Source organism: Panulirus ornatus, chromosome 11, assembly GCF_036320965.1.
Source record: "Panulirus ornatus isolate Po-2019 chromosome 11, ASM3632096v1, whole genome shotgun sequence".
Taxonomy (NCBI): domain Eukaryota; kingdom Metazoa; phylum Arthropoda; class Malacostraca; order Decapoda; family Palinuridae; genus Panulirus; species Panulirus ornatus.
The window spans coordinates 15,665,174-15,679,971 of record NC_092234.1 but is presented as its reverse complement, the minus strand read 5'-3'; the positions used below and the strand labels follow the sequence as shown (position 1 = coordinate 15,679,971).

General features: G+C 37.5%; 1 protein-coding gene across 2 annotated transcripts in view; it reads right to left on the bottom strand.

Annotated features, from left to right (window-relative positions):
- Tmem43 (Transmembrane protein 43) overlaps window positions 1-14,798 on the bottom strand; it is a 47,425-nt gene that overhangs the window by 30,659 nt on the left and 1,968 nt on the right. For both annotated transcript variants that reach the window (XM_071666662.1, XM_071666663.1), the window contains exons 2-5: window positions 11,865-12,017; window positions 9,807-9,905; window positions 4,224-4,354; window positions 2,561-2,680 (exon numbers count right to left, since the gene is read on the bottom strand). In XM_071666662.1, the coding sequence (XP_071522763.1) occupies window positions 2,561-2,680; window positions 4,224-4,354; window positions 9,807-9,905; window positions 11,865-12,017 (503 nt within the window). The remainder of the gene's footprint in view (window positions 1-2,560; window positions 2,681-4,223; window positions 4,355-9,806; window positions 9,906-11,864; window positions 12,018-14,798) is intronic.

The window sequence follows — 14,798 nt, the reverse complement described above, 5'->3', positions numbered from 1 at the left end:
TCATTGCACAGCATTAGTGATGAATAATATGAATACTTTCATTTTCTTTCTTTCATACCTGTCTTGCATTTCTTGCATTGGTGAGGTAGCACTAGGAACAGATGAAGACAGGCCACATTTGCTTACAACCATTCTTTAGCTGTCATATGCAATGCACCAACACCATACCACATGAATACACTCAAGCATACTACACCATTTACACAAATATGAGTATGAACAGGGTGTGAGGCTGGCAAATGTGGAGTTCCATTTCTTTATCTATCCTGAAGTTAGTTTTATACACTACTCTTACTCAACAAAACAAGGATGGCGGTGGTGGTGAACATGGATATATTCAAATATCCCTCAATATCCATATCAAAACTGAGTGTGAAGATGATAGTGGGTGGCATCTGTGGAGAGAAAATTCCTACTGATGTCATCCATTATCCTAGGATTTCATATTACATTTTACTAGCACTTCTTACTTGGTTATTAGGAGGGTTAGTGAAGGCTGCATACTGAGTCAACACTTCAGTGGTTGTCAAGTTGCATTCCTCTGACCCAGATGCCTGCCTTTTCTTTCTACCTCAACCACAAGTGGACTGCTGGCATTATGTCCACAATCATACAATCTCTCTTTGTCACACATAACACTTGACAAAACTTAACTCACACAACTCAAGTTGTCTCAACCCTAGATTTTCCAGCGATAAGTGCTACGCACTAGCCCTGCCTTTTGGCAACATAGTAGGAGCAATAGATAAAAGTGAAGGCAGGAACATTAGACAGGAGCATCAGGTACAAGTTGGTAAGAACATCTAGGTGGGCACATTAGGAAAAAATATAAGGCTGGAATATTATACAGGATTATTTGGTAGACACATTTAGTAGAAGTTGTCAGCAGGATTATAAGGTAGAAGTTTCAGTAAACACTGCACTAGAGCTGCCCTCTGCCAAACGCCTCTTAAGGGTGAGGCACTAAAGGCTAAGAAGCAGCAGTAATGGAGACTTCTACCCTGGCAACCCTCTCAAAGGAGTTCCTGAAGGGAATAGGTATCAGAGATACAGATAGATACATACAAATATCATGCCACTGCACAAGCCAATTTGAATCATGATAACAAGTATAAATGGACTCTTGTGGTGTAGTACTTAGTGTTCCTGACTGTGACGCATTCATGGGACATCCACGGTGGAAAACATAGGTTTGAATCCTGGTTATGGCAGTTGGGCCACAGTCAACCCAGCTGTTCATCCTCCCTAAGGGCTGGTCGATAAAATGGGTACCTGGCTCAGGATAGGGTGTACATACCATATATACATAGCATTAATGGGATAGCCTTGATTAGGACCTCAGCTGCCCCTGCTGTCTCAGCTAACATACAAAAAAAAAAAAAATATGAAGATAACAACTGAAGAACAGAAACTGCAAACCTGTACCACCATGTCCTTCTTATAACTGAACTTACATAACAAATGTAAAGGTCTTTCTAGTGATATCATCAATCAAGCAGCTGTCATATGTTTCATACAAATCAAAACTTGGGAGCTTTCGTTATAGAAAATTAACACACTACCCTTCCCTCCATAAACTCCCATCGAAGGAGTGGCCATGGCAAAAGAATCCACTTATGTCTCCCCTTACATGCCTACCTCACATACCCCATTCTATGCATTCTTCTCCCATTCTCTCCCTCCAGTATTCTTCCACTCTATTTCCAAATCACAAGTCACAAGTGATCTTCTTCTCAAACCAACCTCTTTACTTGTACTTTCATACACTCTCCTTGTAAACAACCCATCTTGCATTCTTACCACATGCCCAAACCATCTCAAAGTGTTTTGTTTCATCCACTTTATCATTCCACAATTCATTCCCTTTGGACTCTTGCCATACCAAATCTCTCATACACCCTCTCATTACTTTCTTCATTCCATCTAGTTATACCTCATGCTTCTCTCAAATAATTCATAAGAATATTTCTAAGTTTTTACAAAAATCCATCCAAGATTTCCTTGCAGAGTAAATCTAACAAATTCCATGAAGAATTTGGAAAATTAATCCTCCCCCTGAATTTTTAAAACATCCATCTAAGGGTAATAGGTGGAAAAATATATCAAGTAGGATTTTTAAATATGGAAAGAAGTAATAAAATGTTACTTAACACATAAAGTAGCAGCTTCATAACACATTATATGTGCAGCAATGATGAGATAACAGAATAATATATAAAACACAGTGGACAATAAACCAAATCAAATACAATAAACAAACGAATGAGGAGGGTAAGAACCCTTCTATCAGTTTGCTTAAAAAAAGTCATTATTTTACTCCCATTTGAAAGGACTTAAAAACACATTAAAAGCCTCAACTTTCTCTCTTGCCATGACAACTATGGGGATAAGAGTTAAAAGCCTTAACCTCCTCTCTTGCCATGACAACTATGGTGATCAGAGTCAAAAGCCTCAACTTCCTCTCTTGCCATGAAAACTATGGTGGTAAGAGTTATGGTAAATACAGTAACAGCAGAGTAGTATAAAGAAAGCATAAGCAGAACTGAGTCAAATTACTTACGTGGGATTATTGTGACCCCATGGGATGCTGAATGATGAGCTGTCAACCACTTTATCCCTCCAAGCAAAAGAGTAAGAGTATGATGTGTCTGTTGGCATACCTGGAGTTTCTTCTGAGCGCCTGAAAAATGAACAATCATAAGCAAATTAAGGCTGAACTTTCATACATTCTGTGTGGATCTGACATATTCACCAAGTTTCAGAAAAATGAAGCAAAATTCTGTGATAAAAGACTGCCTATCTATTCTTAGTACCTATGACAGGATTTGGTAATGAGGCAGGGCTATCCTGTAACACTCACAGCTTATTCTGTTTGAATCACAATAATACTATTCTCTGCTCTCATACATACTGCATGATTTTTAATATTGGGTTCACTGGGAACAATATCTAGCCATTTACACAAGCTTCTCTTAAAGGTTTGTGTTCACGTCTTGCAGGTTTTTCATCTGACTGGGCAATATAGAGTCTCCATTTTTCTTGCTGGTCTCTCAAATAATTAAATTTGCAATTCTTTAAATACATAGCACTCCAATGGATTTTTTTAAAACTAATTCCTGTTTCTTCCACAATGTGAAGTTTATAGTATTTCTAATATATTCCAGTGTGTCTCACTGTTCACTATGTTTTATCATCTACGAGGGTTACGTTACTCATTTGCCTCACATATGGCTATATCATGAACAGCAACACATTAACTTAAAAGGAAACAAGGTGTAGAGATAGAAGGCTGCAGAAGAAAGACCCCCAATGTTATTGTCTGGCACTAAGATGATTCAGGTATAATCAAATGACAGCTTTGCATAGTTACAGAGCTGTTTTAATTATACAGTCGCTGTAGTATAGAGGCAATAAAGCATTAAACAATAAAAAAATAAAATTCATCATAAGTGGCACAACAGATGACTGGCTATTTGAAGTTATTCCCTAGTCCCTAATGAGTAAACAGACAGCAGATGACAATATGATTTGCTAGCCTCCATACAGCCACTGATGGTCCATCCTTTGGGTGACAGTACTAGACCTTCAAATGCAGACCGATGGTCCACACATATCTCCACATAAAACTGCAGACACATTGTGGTCATTGTAAACTTGCTCTTATATTTACATATCTAAAGTCTAGGTTCATTCTAAAGAGGAAAATTGCAAAGCATGAACAAAACTAATAAGGAGGCTGACTATCACAGCAAAGTCTAAGTTGCCACCAATGAAGTGGCTGATGCTGGTTTTGTTACAATGTACAATGGTTCTTCAATTATACAAAATACTAACAATTCATGAAAAAAGAAAAAAACTGCAAGTTGAAGGCAAGTATGTCCACAAAGCACCAGCAAGCAAATGTTAATAAACATGAGAGAGTTATTGCTCCGTTCCAGAAAGGCTGCTGTAAGGGCAAAGAGCTTTGTAAATGAGTACGTGCTAGCATCACAAGTTTCATGATTATCAATGGGTTAGAATTCTCATGGCTTCATCTCAATTTGGTAAGCAAAAGAGTTTTAGTCCCCGATGAAGCAAGTCCTTTCTCAAATACCTATGGGACTCCATCTATGTGAGAAATTTTTGAATGAATGAAAAGAGTATAAATGTATTACATTCACCAGCAATTAGTCAAAAATGTGAAGTTAAAATATCAAATCTTCAGTACATCAAGTAAAACTTACACTGAAGACTCCTCTTCAATCCACTGGAACATCTGAACACGCCGTTTTAGTCTGACAGCATGTATCTCAACGCCATATGCATCATCTGTTAGGACTGGAGATGATGATAAAGCACCCCACACATGCACCAGCTGAAATGGCATCAACTATGCAAGTGCAAAAACTAAATATATTTTCTTACATGCGAAAGATTAATCAGTGACATCTGTCTAGATTTAATACTGATGAAGAACTGGGATGACATGGTGCCCAAAACCTTTTGCACAATATGAGTGAAAACATAAAAGATGGTACTCTGCCAGAAGATTGGTTACTGTTACTACAATATTGTAAGAAAAAAGGAAAAACCATAAAAGTATAATGTAATAATAACCTGCTTAGCACAAGAGGAAACATGTTTGGTTTGGAAAAAATGAAAAATTACAGGTGCAGGGTAGGAGAGTAGTAAGTAGTAAGCCTACCCAAGAAAAATAAGCATCCCTGCCTTATGCCAGCCTGCAAAATTGGGGCTGGGGGACCCAGCTCGGCAAACTGTTATCAATAAAGGGTAAAAGTGGTCTTGCTCATATGTGGCATGCCTGTAAGTGCTCACAATAAGATATGAGGAATGATAAGTGTATGTGTAATGAATGGGGAAAATACAAGGAATAAGTGATACTGTATATGTAAGATGAAACTTTTGGGCAGTCTTATCATTGGTTATTCAAATGTGTTGAATGTGTGCAAGCCAAAGTTAGAGGGGTTTGAAACTTGACTGAAATAGAAAAAGGTGAGTTCACAAATAAGCAAACACTCAATATGAGTTCCCAACTGTTGCAACAATCCTTCCAAGAGACTTGACCTCTTATCTTTTTTACTCTTTAACCCTCCTCTAATTAGAGGAGAAAAATAAAAAAAAAAGGCCGACAAAGAAAGAATTTAAATCCAAAAACCTTATCCGCATACATGAGCAAAGAAAAAAAATATTGTACCTTTTCCAGAAGGCGAATCAAAAGAATCTGCCATATGCTAATCAACCCCTTAACTCCAGCACAGGCATTTAAACATTCCCAGCATGTTTACTGCAACCATACTCATATGGGTTGCCTCTTCCTGTCCTCAATTAAATTCAGTAAATCAAATTCTGTATGAAGATATACCTTATCACTAGCAATTATAGCTAACACTGGAAAAACCTATTGTGTCAGTTAACCTTATAACACAGAGGGAGATGGTACGGCCCAGTCTCTCCCAAGCATGCTCATTTGCTGATTTCCACAACTTGCTATGGAACCGTGTGCTCACTTCTGCAAATTAGTGGCTGGGGACTAATAACAGTGATACTGACTTGGCAGATGCTTAACATGATATGGATCATATTAGCAAAGTGATCGTTATTATGATATAGAGGACAAAAAGGGTGAAATAGCCAGAAACATGTGATGGACTGCCTTCTGGAAGATGCATCAGGTCATGGTACAGTGAATAACAAAACTGTGTAAAAAACTGAGTAAATCAAGAGTAATGAATAAGTGATACAACTAAAAATCATGAAAATAAGCCATATTTAAAAACCCATGGTGAAGAGTGAAACATTTTACATGATCAATATCTGCTATTCATTGGTTAACATGTTACAGTCTCAAAAATTGAGAAGTGTGATCATTGTAAAATGAAAACAAATACATGTGTTATGCATACTAAGCATGTTGGTTGTTACGCACCGAGAAGATGACATAATTTTTTGTGTCATCAGCGATAATGCAGATAAAACATGACCTGTGAATGTGTGTAGAGTGCAAATTAGTTAAGTTTGCCCTACATTTTCTTTTTCTTAACTTTTCTTTACATTTCCTATTAAAATGACAAAATTAAAATATATTCTTTGAATTTTTGATACATTCCTGAACAGAGGCATACCTAAATTTTGAGGGATTTCTGGCTTAAGGGTTAACCATGACAAGTCAGTATTCAGTAAAATATAGACTGAAGAAACTGACAGTGAAATATCTAATGATCATGATGAACACACTATCAAAGATATAAATATATCAGAAAGAGATATTATTGAAACAACTAACAAACTGAAAGAGAACTCAGCATCAGGGTCTGGCAGGATTCCAGCGATATTTCTAGTAAGGACTAAGACGACAATAGCCAAACCTCTCACAATGTTGCTGAGACAAAGAGCAAACAAATCCAACATAGATATGTACAAATTGGCATACAAAAATCAATATACATAGTCTAGGATCCAAACTGCTACCAAAACAATCAGGTGAATCAAAATTTGAGAGACTGACAAATGGATAATGGAACATCTTATTAGCAATGAACTCATAAAGGAAAGCCAGCACAGTTTTCTGCTACAAATGAAATTGTTATCTGCCTATAATGACATCTATAAACCTTTAATGAGGCAAAAAAGATTAAACACTTTTTTTTACTTTGCAAAAGCATTTGACAAAGTAAACTATGGACTACTGCCAAAGAAAGTTGCAAAACAAAATAAAGGAAATGGGATCAAAGAACTTCTAACCAAAAGAATGTTTCTAGATGGAAATGGAAACATGTTTAGTGTAGATGTGCTTTTGAATATCTCTCATGATAAAATTTTACAAATACCTTTGTAATCACTATACACGACACAGGTAAGGATGCACAGTACATTCCTATTCTAATGAACTTCAATGCATTGAAAATTAGCTTCTAACAAGCCCTTAAGATGTTATCAGACACAGTTTGGGAACTAAGAGACACTTCTGAAAGTTTGATAAATTGCAAATCTAGTTCTGTTGGCTAAGGACCCATCAGACTGAGTTTGATGTAACGGAATAGTATGTTAGTTACTCATCATGATCTGGGACATTGGGCACAAGGAGAATACTTGATAGAATGAAGTGCATCAACTTGACACATTTTTTTATTTTGTTATTCTACAATGTTCTCTACAAACAATACAGCATTTCATCTTCATTTAATATAACCTGGAGGTCTAAAATCATCTTTTGTGCCTTTGTGAGATGAAGCAAGACTTAGCTTGGTCACTGCCCATCAGTCTTGAGATAAGTGCCTGCCCAGTCAATACACAAACATACTATGTAACTACATTCTAATGCCAAAGCAGTGTTTTTGTATGGCACCAAGGCCTGTCTTTTTACATTTAATCTTGGAAGATAAGAGTGTCATCAGCGTTGCATGTGCTAATTGATCTAGGAAATACCTTAACACTGAAAAGCTGAAATGACAGCATCATGAGCATATTGAGAGTAGCTTGTACCTCATGCAAGCCCCATTTCTGACCATGAGGTGATTCAGATGACTCAGGTGACCATGATGCCAGAGAAGTGTTTACTAATCTCTAAATGACTCTAGCCTCAAATAAATAACATAGGTTTCCATTACACTTTTCAATGCTTCATTTGTTAATGTTTCTTACAAAAAATTTGGGATGTAACGGAATTTTGCTTCTCACAAAACAACCCAGTGGTTTAATGTAAGAGAAAATACAATCAAATTTACTGTGGATGACAAAATTGTGAGTAAACCTACGGAAAATGAAAAAGACCAAGAAAATCTACAGAGATGAAGATACTATACAGAAATAAGTGGAAGAGAACCAAATGAAATTTAATGAAGAAAAATCTGAATTACTGCATTGGACAATCAACATTTCAACACCCACATATAAAGACATGACAGGAAGAAAAACATATATTGATGTTACCGTCAAGGATTTGGGAATCTTTATGAATGAAAAACTTGAATTTAAGGACTACAATGACAAGGTAGTTACATCAAGTCAAACAATAAATGACATGATTCAAAGAAGCTTCACAACAAAAGACAGAAAACTAATAATCAAAATGTTTAAGGTCAACATAAGAAGTTAGGGAGCAGATGGTACTCAGCAACTGACCATGGAGGCAAATCACTAGTACCACCCACTTCAGTGGTTGTCAAGCTGCACTCCAATGACCCAGGTAGCTGTGTTTTCTTTCTGCATCACACATATGTGGACTGCTGGCATTCTGTCCACAAACTTACAATTTCACCTTGTTACACATAACACTTGACAATGCTTAACTCATACAGCTCATTCTTTTTAACTCTAAAGTTTCCAGCAATGAGCACTATGTGCCAGCACTGTCTTTTGGCAAAATAGTAAGAACAATAGACAAAAGTAACAGGTAGGAATGTTTGGCAGAAGCATTTGGTAGAAGTTGAAGGTAGGAACATCAGGCTGGAGCATTAGGTAGAAGTAGTAGGGTGGAACATTAAGCAGACATATTGCTAGTAGTAGTCAATAGGGCCATGATGTATGAGCCTTGAAGAATGTTTGGAAGTTGAGAACATTATCTCGAAAAGCAAAAATGGGTATGTTTGAAGGAATAGTGGTTCCAACAATGTTGTATGGTTGCGAGGCGTGGGCTATGGATAGAGTTGTGCGCAGGAGGGTGGATGTGCTGGAAATGAGATGTTTGAGGACAATATGTGGTGTGAGGTGGTTTGATCGAGTAAGTAATGTAAGGGTAAGAGAGATGTGTGGTAATAAAAAGAGTGTGGTTGAGAGAGCAGAAGAGGGTGTTTTGGAATGGTTTGGTCACATGGAGAGAATGAGTGAGGAAAGATTGACCAAGAGGATATATGTGTCAGAGGTGGAGGGAACGAGGAGAAGTGGGAGACCAAACTGGAGGTAGAAAGATGGAGAGAAAAAGATTTTGAGTGATCAGGGCCTGTACATGCAGGAGGGTGAAAGGCGTGAAAGGAATAGAGTGAATTGGAACAATGTGGTATACCAGGGTCGACGTGCTGTCAATGGATTGAACCAGGGCATGTGAAGCGTCTGGGGTAAACCATGGAAAGTTGTGTGGGGCCTGTATGTGGAAAGGGAGCTGTGGTTTTGGTGCATTATTACACGACGGCTAGAGACTGAGTGTGAACGAATGGGGCCTTTGCTGTCTTTTCCTAGCGCTACCTCGCACACATGAGGGGGGAGGGGGATGTTATTCCATATGTGGCGAGGTGGCGATGGGAATAAATAAAGGCAGACAGTATGAATTATGTACATGTGTATATATGTATATGTCTGTGTGTATATATATGTATGTATACATTGAGATGTATAGGTATGTATATTTGCGTGTGTGGACGTGTATGTATATACATGTGTATGTGGGTAGGTTGGGCCATTCTTTCGTCTGTTTCCTTTCGCTACCTTGCTAACAAGGGAGACAGCGACAAAGCAAAATAAATAAATAAATGGAAATAATACAGAAACATTTCATGTGTAAAATCAGTGAACTTGTATAGACTCAATGCATGGCAGCCTTAGAAATACAAGTCTATAACTTACTTACATGAATGTAAAAAGTGGGGTTTAATATTATGATGTCAGTACTCTATCATTCTGATTAGCTTAGTTTAGTTTAGTTTAAATTTGGCTGGAATAATTTGGATTAAGTGAGGTTAGTCTAAGTTAGCTGAAAAAACTGCTCTTTATGATACTGTAATGTTATCTTCTGCATGGAAAAAAGTGAAATTTCTCACGTGCTGAAGCATTATCAGGCAACTAACCCCATCAACTCAAGTTTTAAATTTTACCTTATGATTGTTCTCCTCCAGCACAGCATTAGCACTTGGGACTCGTATTACAGCATTATAGCCCTCATCTAAACTGCGAGAGGTCTGCACAGCACGACCCTGGAGAAGAAATATAAATCTGTAAATAAACCATGGATTAGTGTGTGGAGCCTGGCAAAGGTTAGTAAGCACTGGTTTCAGTACATTATACATGACAGTTAGAGGCTGGATGTGTGAAATAAAATTTCTGAGTGCCATTAATGTTATGATTGTGGCTGGACAGATTCAGTAGGGAGCCCAAGTAAAACTTGCTTCAGTTACTGCTAAGTACTTAATATCTACCCTTACAATGGCAACCTTTCAAAAAGGGTACGTCCATAATACAGAACACATTCAGTAATTCAATTTCACAATCTTAACTCACAGGTACTCATAACCACATAATGGTGAGTTATTGTTAAAGCAATGTACTGTTGACAAGTTTCGCCCATGCATCAAAAAGAGACTACAACAGAAGCACCTTATACAAGTAAACTAAATAATGGAAGAACTCTTTTTTTTATAGTGACTAACATGACAGGCAAAACATGCCCCAACTGTAACCATCTCAAATGAAGAGAAGATAGGGTAAAATAATGAGAGGGAAAATCAATTGGAACACCTCAGGTGTTTGTATATCTGACTCTTACAGGTTAGAAGGTTATACAAAGAGGGAAAGACAGAAGAAAGAGCCCCACAGCTTTGCTATGTGAAAGAAGGAGGTATCACCATAGTCATTCCTCATGTGGCTGATTTCCACACAGAAACCATGGGAAGTAGCAGTCCCACAAGTGTCATGGGTACTAATCTTGACAGCAGGGTCATACACATACAGCTCATGATAACAGTGGCCAAAATAATACTTGTAAGACAAGGAGATGGCAGTAACGTCAAGGCAGACAGGATTGGAAGATTGTAGAGACATTGGAGAATTAATATGAAAGCTTTTGATTTGACTAACTAAGAAAGAGGTGGAGGAAAATCTACCCTAAAAATGTGAGCACTACTCTATACTGAGGCAAACAATAACATTTTACATACAGGATAAAATAGGTGCTCAAGAGAAAAATAATTATGGCACCTATACAAGATCTCCAGTTTTGGGAAGCAGATTTTGTAAAGTTAATTGCCCGGAGTTCCAGGAAAGAATGGAGGATATGGTTATCCCAACATTTTTACATTATTGCAGAGATGAAATGAGATATTTTGACTCTGAAAAGTGGGAAATAACTAAATCTAACCAAACTGCTGCTTCCTTATTCCAAGATACTGCATTGGCTTGAACCATGAGGATGTGTTCAATATGAAAAACAGAATGTGCACTAGAGCTGAAGTATGGAAAGTGGAATCACCTGCATAAGAGTGAACAGGATTACATGATGAAGGGAGATCATTTATGGAAGAGAAAAGAGTAAGCAAAAGGGGAAAACGTTCAGGGAAACCACTGATAACAGAATAAGAGGAAGAAGTGCTCTGTCAATGACTACTGCACTGGACTGAATAGAAAAGAGGCTATGCACTAGAAAGTAAAGAGAAAGAAAAATGCCAAAAGAGGGAAGTTTACAAAGTAAAGACTTAAGCCACAACTAGTCAAATGCTTTGGAGAAATGAAGAGAAGGACCAGAGATGAGTCACATAGGAGAGATTACCAGCAGACCTAAGACTATGAAATTCGTACTGATGATCAGAAAGAAGTGAATGTAATTCTAAGTGGTGTGAAAAAGTAAACATTATGGAGAGTTCTAAACCCTGTAGGGAGTATAAGTGAATGCAAAGGGATATACCTGGAATCCTTTCTTTGTATTGGGCAGCACCAAAGCATGTTTACAAGATGAAGGAAAAATTTGGGTATGGAGAAAGAAATGAAGCAGGTGAGCAAGGGCTGGAGGTGGCTCAGGTGCACACTTGCTTACTACTCAAGGAAGTAAGCCATTTCAACCATGTCTTGCCTATCTGAAGCTGGGAAAGTATCTGGGGGCTTCTTGAACAGAATAATGTAACACTGTACAATTGCAGAAGAGCACTTTTTCTTAGTAATACCTCATTCCAGAAGAGAAGACCACTGCCAGCCAAGAGGAGGGCAACTCCCACCACAACAGCAGGTATAGACTCACGCATCTGTTCTCGCACTGGCCGCCTTACATACTGCATTGTGTGGCCACCTGTGCCACGGCCACCAGGAGCATCAGGGTGCTAAAAAAATTAATATCATGACCAAATAATCATAAAAAAGCAAGCACAAAGCACCATACATTTAAGGTTTTTCATATAAAGTAGAAGCTGAATATAAAATATCTATATTTCTAAATTCTTAATACTCATTCAAAATCACCACCAAATTGATGGAATTTCCAATCAGCAATCCCAAAATGTGTTATATAGTATATAATTATGTAATTTATCAAAACAACGTTTAAACCTGCACGAGTTAATGTTATGACAGTTATATGCTGAGACCATAATCTGTGGCCCATGTATGTCTGATATCTGTAAATTTCCAAAATCTGAACACTGCTAGGTTGCAGAGACTATGGATTTTACACGTTATCAGAAATACAATGTGTGTGTTGAAATACCTTTGGTAAAAGTTGAAAAAATACTCAAACTGTGAATGCAATTTACAGTAGACTGAAATACAGAAGGTGCAAGGGGAGTATTGCATTTAAACTGTCTTTATGGTTGGATTTTTGAAGTGATCACTTAGAATAATGACACCTTATTTAAGTGAAGCTAGTTAAGAGTCACAAATTAGTATTAGTATTCTTTGTCATTAATTTTCCTTACCTCACTATTTACCTTATATTCAAAAGCTACTAATCTTTTTTTTTCTAGAGTTTATATATCTTGAGATAGTGAAATCATAAATCATCAATGTTCTTTCAAAGAAGTTCCTAATCATAATGAGAATGTTGTATCCCCCTTGCCTACTTTCATGTACTAAATAATGCATATAAGCTATCAATCCATGTAGATGATAGATTTGTATCTAAACTTCTTTTTCTTTTATACAATTCACCATTTCCCGCATTAGCAAGGTAGCGTTAGGAACAGAGGACTGGGCCTTTGAGGGAATATCCTCACCTGGCCCCCTTCTCTGTTCCTTCTTTTGGAAAATTAAAAAAAAAAAAAAAAACGAGAGGGGAGGATTTCCAGCCACCCGCTCCCTCCCCTTTTAGTCGCCTTCTATGACACGCAGGGAATACATGGGAAGTATTCTTTCTCCCCTATCCCCAGGGATAAACTATAACCAATAAAATATACAGAAGAGTTAATGAATGGAGACAATAATACAGATATAACAGAGAATTTCAGTGACATCAAAGAAATGGTAAAAAAGTTTGCATGGGTGAAAGAGGTTTGTTATTAACTTCTCCAGCTTATCAGCTTACAGAGTAGATATGTTTAAAAACCTTACATACATATTACAAAAGTTGGTCCTCTGACTAAAGCACAACATTTCTCTGCCACATATCATGGGAGGCTTAGGGCAATATCCAAATACGTAGTTTTCATTAAACCTCTCACCTCCTTCCTTACCTTGCTGTACTCATTTCTTGCTCTCCTAGACCTAATACTAGCCAGATACATTCACATTTGTACCTCCATAAGGTCTAAGTTTGCTTTCGTTTTATCATTTCATTTCGAATCAAGACTCTCTCAATTTCTCTTCCTCCTCTTTTAGTGTCACAGGCACCTCTGTCCTGCTTCCTATGTAGGAGATTTCACAAAACCTCCTATAGCACTGGTCTTTACTCTGCTGTAGAACTCCTTTTCCATATTTACTTTCTCAAAGTACATGAATAACTCTACATAGATGCCTTGTCTGTCTTTCTTTTCATGGTCCTGTGCCTTCTCCAATTCCCATCTTGCATTCTCCTACAACAAATAGTCAAAATCAAGTACAAAATTATTACTTTTTCTTAAAATCTCTTCATATCTGACATTTTCTATTAACATGCTGTTGTGTATACAGGCGAGGTCAAGAAGTGATGTTACATCCTCCTTCCTTGATCTTGTATGCTTAGTGATGTACTGATAAAGGAAATTCTCCATTACACATCATAAGAACTTTTATCTCCATATCTCCCTCTCTCCATCAACACGAAAGTTCTCCCAATCTATTTATCTGTTGTTGAAGTACCCCATTATTAATCATTTACCATCTTAATCAATGGAGTGTTCTACCTTCACTATCCTAATTGTTCTTGCAAAGTTATCAATATACATGTTCTTTAGGTTGCTGTTGGAGGGTTATTATACTAACAGCACCACTGTATACGTCTTCTCAAAGTAATTTAACACATTCATATAAGGTTTGAAGGTGCCATCCATGACTTATTGCTGGAACTGAATGTTATTATTATTAATAAAGCCAATCGCCACCTCTTTTACCCTCTCTGTTCTTGTTATCATGTACTCCTCTGGGCAGATTAGGTTACACTTTAGTTCCTCTGCTAATGTCACTCCAATGATTTCAAGGTGTTATCACTGACAATGTCTTTAAATTTCAGGTCCTTAACATTTGCCACTTGTCTATGTGCATTAGTATGTAAGATCTTCAGTCTATAGCACCAGCCACAAGTTAGTTCTGTTCCCACGTGATGTTCCTTCCCCAAGCCTAACCCAACCCTTCTCATTTTTTTGCCTTTATTCAGCCGTCTTTAGTCTCCTCTTTCTCCTTGCTTTACCACTCTTGACATGCAGTCATATGAACTCCTCCCTTCTGGCAAGTTTGCTTGACTGCTTCAGTGTCAGTTAACTACAGACTTCCATGTTGAACATTATCCCTGGAAATCAAATGTGAGGAGGGTTGATCAAATAAGAAATGATGGGACAGGAGAAACACCTAGTAGTAAGAAAGCATATATGAGATAGCTGAAGAAGGTTTGCTGAAACAGTCTGGGCAGTTGGAGAGTACGACTGAAAATCTACATGTCAGAAGTCGAAGGAGCAAGGAAAGGTGGGGGGGGGCAT